At 28.8% G+C, this 4,827-nt stretch overlaps 1 protein-coding gene across 1 annotated transcript; it reads right to left on the bottom strand.

The window, feature by feature from the left end:
- Window positions 1-4,006: 4,006 nt before the first annotated feature.
- On the bottom strand, window positions 4,007-4,444 carry LOC105118564 (uncharacterized). Its single transcript, XM_011016535.1, has one exon. It carries the CDS (start codon window positions 4,442-4,444, stop codon window positions 4,007-4,009), a length of 438 nt encoding a protein of 145 aa, XP_011014837.1.
- Between the last annotated feature and the right edge of the window lie 383 nt (window positions 4,445-4,827).

Raw genomic sequence — 4,827 nt, 5'->3', positions numbered from 1 at the left:
AATTAAATCAGCCCCTGAGATTTGTTGTCTCTAAAATTTCATTTATATTCTCATTATTATAATTTTTTATTTAGAATAATTTAATTAAATTAGTGATTTTTTTTCAATTTCATCCCGAATAGATTTGTTTTATTTGTTAGATTTGGTTTTCAATCTTTTGACTACTATTTGTTTTATTTTGATAGTTTTTTGTTTTTTACAATTTCATCATTCTTGAGTTTTTTTTCCTATCAAATCTAATCCCTTTTTTTTTTTGCTATTTTTTTATCTTGCAAGATTTTTTTAGATTGATTTTTTTATTTTAAAATTAAATTAAAATGATTGATTTCATAGAATTAAAATTAAATTAAAATGATTGATTTCATCCTCCAATATTTTAATCTATAGGTTTTGAGCTTTTTAGGTTGAGCTCGATCTTTATTAAATTTAGCTTTTTTAATAGAATTTTTTTGTTTTTAAATAAATTAAATTTATTGATTTTATCATTTCACATTTAATTTGGTGGATGTTGAGCTTTTTAATTTAGTCCAAGTCTATAATTTAACGGAGTTATGAGTATGAAAGAATAACCTGAGTTTACAAGGTTCACCCAGGTTTGCTTGGTTTTATTTTTCTTTCTTGAAGTTCTTTATTTTTTTGGTTTTATCCACTAATATTTTGTTATATTTTTCTTTGTTTTCTATGAGAATTTTCTGTGGTTTTAAAAGTAACAAGGATTAACTTGAATTAATTTTTTTCAACCTTTTTTGAATCTATATTTTTAAAAAGAATTTTATTTTTTAATTAAATTAAATTAATTGTCTAGAAGTAAGCATGAAATACTCAATTCATGGTGTTTTTTTTCTTTTCGGGTCACTACTCTAACAACACTTGCGATCTCTTTCAGTTACTATATTTTTCTTACTCCTATTAAAATATTGATATCGATTGAACATTATTTTTTATGTTGGTAAAAAATTAACTCAACCCGTAGCGCAGCGTGAGCTATTTAACTAGTATATATACAGAGGGTATTAATGGTTCCACTGCAAAAAAATTTTATGATATATGAATTTATATTCTAAATGAATGTAAAAAAGAAATCTTTATATGAATTGGGAAATTAAAATGTGAGAGGAAAATTTTGAAAGAAAAAAAAACATTACTCCCAGGTTAATTTTAGGATAAAAATTGTTATTATCATAGTTTTCAAACTTGACTTAAGGCTAGGCCTAATCAACTAAGCCCGAATCACGAGTTTGAGTATTGATTTGGGTCACTATAAGGATAAAAATGGTTATTATTATAATTTTAAAACTCTATTAGGTGGTCGACTCAAGATCAGGTTTGGGTCATGAGCCGGGTCGACTATTGACTCGAGTCATTGTAAGGATAAGAATGATCATTATTATATTTTTAAAATCTAACTTGGAGGTCGACTCAAGACCAAGTCCATGTTGATGGATGAAACCGGAAAAAAAAATGAACTTAAAAAAGAAGAAAAAAACCATGTAAGCCTAAGTGAATCTTGTAAACCTAAGTTAATTTCTCAAATTTATAACCCATTAAATTATAAAGTTGAGCTAAACAAAGAAGCTCAACACCTGAAGAGTTAAATGTTGGAGGAATAAATAAATTAATTTAATTTAATTTAAAAACTAAAATACTTTAAAAAGTTAAATTTTTAAAAAGACCAAAATAAAATATCAAATAAACAAGACAACCTGTATTATTTTTAAAACGACTAAAGAATCTCATAGAAAGTAATAAAAAAGTAACAAAATGCTGGAGGATGAAAAAAAAACTTAAAAAAAAGAGGAAAAACCAATGAAGTCCGTGTGAATTTCATAAATTGGAGTTAATCTCTTAAACCCGCAACCTATTAAATTTTAAATTCAAACTCAACTAAAAAGCGAAACACCCCACCGATTAAAATGTTGGAGGATTAAATAAGAATAAAAGGTCAATCTAAAAACGTCTTGCAATGTAAAGACATAGTAGTAATAATAATATAAATATTATATTTGATAGGAAAAAAACTCAATAAGGATGAAATTGTAAAGAAAAAAATAATTTAAAAAACCATCTAAAATAAATTAAATAGTAATCAAAAGAGTGAAAATCAAATATAACAGATGAAAAAAATATGTTGGGGATGAAACTAAAAAAAAAAACCTTAATTTTATAAATTACTTGAAATAAAAAAATTATAATAAAAAAGAAAAAAGATAGAATTATAAGGATAACAAACCTCAAGGGCTGATTTGATTTTTTTAAGGCCACTATGAAAATTGAGTAGGAGAGAGGTGATATATGGCCACACACACCAAATAAAAGCCAATTAAGCCACACAAACTATTTGTACGTGAAAGGGATATTAAGATGCTTCAACCGTTGCTCTAGAAGCAAGGTTTTGGCCACAGATAATGTTGCACATGCCTTTTAAAATTGGCATCACATGCTTTTAATGTTTTTTTTTAAAAGGTATTATTTTACTTATTTAAAAAATTATTTTGTTGCCACTAATGATCCATAATGACAACTCAATAATCAAATGCAATAGGTATAAAAACCTCTAAATCAAATGCAAAGCTTTTTAAATTATAAGGGCAATGACATAATTATTTTAAAATTAAATCAAAAACTAAAAAGCTTCTTTATTAAAGTTTAATGTTTTTTGTTGACAAGAATAATAAAGTAATTATATTGAGTAATAAAAATATAAAAACACTATTTAGCCCTGTTTATTCTTGAAAAGACTAATTATTTTCATGAAAAGACATCTTTAGCCCCCAAATAAAGCTATATGAGTAAAATAATGATTTGCATGTAAAAAAAAAAGCATTTATTATAATGATGTACAATAAAAATGGATGGTGATAAACTAAAAGTTCTATAGTTTTGGTGAACAAAGCAAATAAAGGTTATTTTTTGTTACGTGAAGGTTTCTTGGCATGTGAGAGCCTACGTTGTGGCAACATGGTGTTGATATCTCAATGTAATGAAGACCGGAGGCCCTTTATCTTGCCAAATCTCATTTGCTGTTTTTCCTGATTAATAGCACTTAGATCCCGATTGTTATTGTTTGTTAAAAGCTTTTTGGAAAAAAAATGATTTTTTTATTTTTTTAATTTTAAATTAATTTTTTAAATAGTTTTAAATCGTTTTAATATATCAGTTTTAAAAATAAATTTTAAAAATATATTTTCAAAAATAAAAATAAAAATAAAAATAATCAACAGCAGAATTCCAAACTAAATGTGAAACACTCATTTGGTTACATTCACCCCAAAGCCACCGGCTTCACATTATAGAAGCCTGCCCTTTGAAGTAATTGCCACCTTAATTTAACCAGTAGCGTCTGAGAGGAGATATATAAAAGGAAACCAAAAAGATAGACTTAAAATAATCCCAATAAAACAGTAGAAAAAATCACAAAGAGAAGGAAAAGAATTAGGTGAAATCTTGTTCTACACATCAAAAGAGGAATCACACGGTAAACTTGTAATTCAAAATTTAATCTAGAGCACGTTTTAATTTGAATAAAAATAAAATAAAATAACTATAAAGTAATAACCAGTTAAAATAAAAGTTTTGATAAAGATTATTGATCCAAATTATCTCATAATCTCTAAATTAATTAGACAATTATGCTCATAGCTCAAACTAAATCAATGATTATAAATTATTTTCGAACCTACCTCCACGTGTTGTCGACCATCGAGTCCTTCTTCAAGATTAATTTAGAAAAAAAGTATTAAGTACACGATGATGTAATAAGATATCGGTTCTTCCTGTTTATTTTGTATTTTAATATTTTTTTTATTTTAAATTAATATATATTTTTAATATTTTTAAATTATTTTAAAATACTAATATTAAATATAATTTCTTTAAAATAAAAAAAATAATATTAACGAAGATCCAATAGCGCCCAACTTTTGGTTTGTGAGCTCATGCCAAGCAATTCAAAACAACTAGAATGAAGGAAACAGTAATTTCAAGAAATTTATTGATCAACCATTATTCATCCACTATAATCACACATTGCAAAGGAGCACCTACCTTGTCCAGGACACTCCTGAAAACAAGAACCACAATGGCGTGGATCATTTCGAAGATCAACGCACTTCCCATCGCAACAAACAAATCCATAAGCACATGTCTGCCCGCATGCCCCACAATTGTCCGAATCCCTCAAGGTATCCTTGCAGAATTTCCTGAAGCAACATGTGCTGCCTCCCCATGGGTTCTTCCCGCGATCCACACACACGTTAGGATCGTCGGCACATGACAAAACTCTTTGCCTCCCCCGCAATGCCGACCGGAAGAAGTTCAGGTGCGTAGGAGTGTCCCGCTCCGGCAAACCAAACCGGTCGGCGGCAGCAACCCCGCCGGGAGCTACAACTAACAGGAACAAGATGAAGGGCCACAGGTATTTGACGTTGGCATCATAGCATAACATTTAGAGCGCAAGTGTTGAGAGGGCAATATCTTCTTTCCAAGCTCGACATGGATGATCGATCATATGTAAAAAAACTCAACAACCGGCCTTAGATAAGAAGGCATCAAACTAACCAAACATGCAGTTTAATAAGATTAATTGTTCGAGACAGTGCACTTAATTTGTCGAGATTGTCGCATAAAGACAAATCACATTACGTAGAGGATCGACCTAACATGTTTCAAACTATTGATCGGTGGTTAAGTGAGGCAGGCATGAATACGACTCGGCCACGTAAATATTGAGAGGAGTTTAAAAAAAAAAAAAAAAACCAAGTGCAACTGTGCAAACGATGCCTTTTGTCTTCCTTGCGTCGTTGATGAGAGTCTCCTAACTAATCAGTT

Source organism: Populus euphratica, unplaced genomic scaffold, assembly GCF_000495115.2.
Source record: "Populus euphratica unplaced genomic scaffold, PopEup_1.0 scaffold2032.1, whole genome shotgun sequence".
Taxonomy (NCBI): Eukaryota; Viridiplantae; Streptophyta; class Magnoliopsida; order Malpighiales; family Salicaceae; genus Populus; species Populus euphratica.
This window is presented reverse-complemented; position numbering and strand designations above follow the sequence as displayed.

Coding starts and splice junctions, on each gene's coding strand:
- LOC105118564 (XM_011016535.1), bottom strand. CDS start 4,444: ATGTTATGCTATGATGCCAACGTCAAATACCTGTGGCCCTTCATCTTG.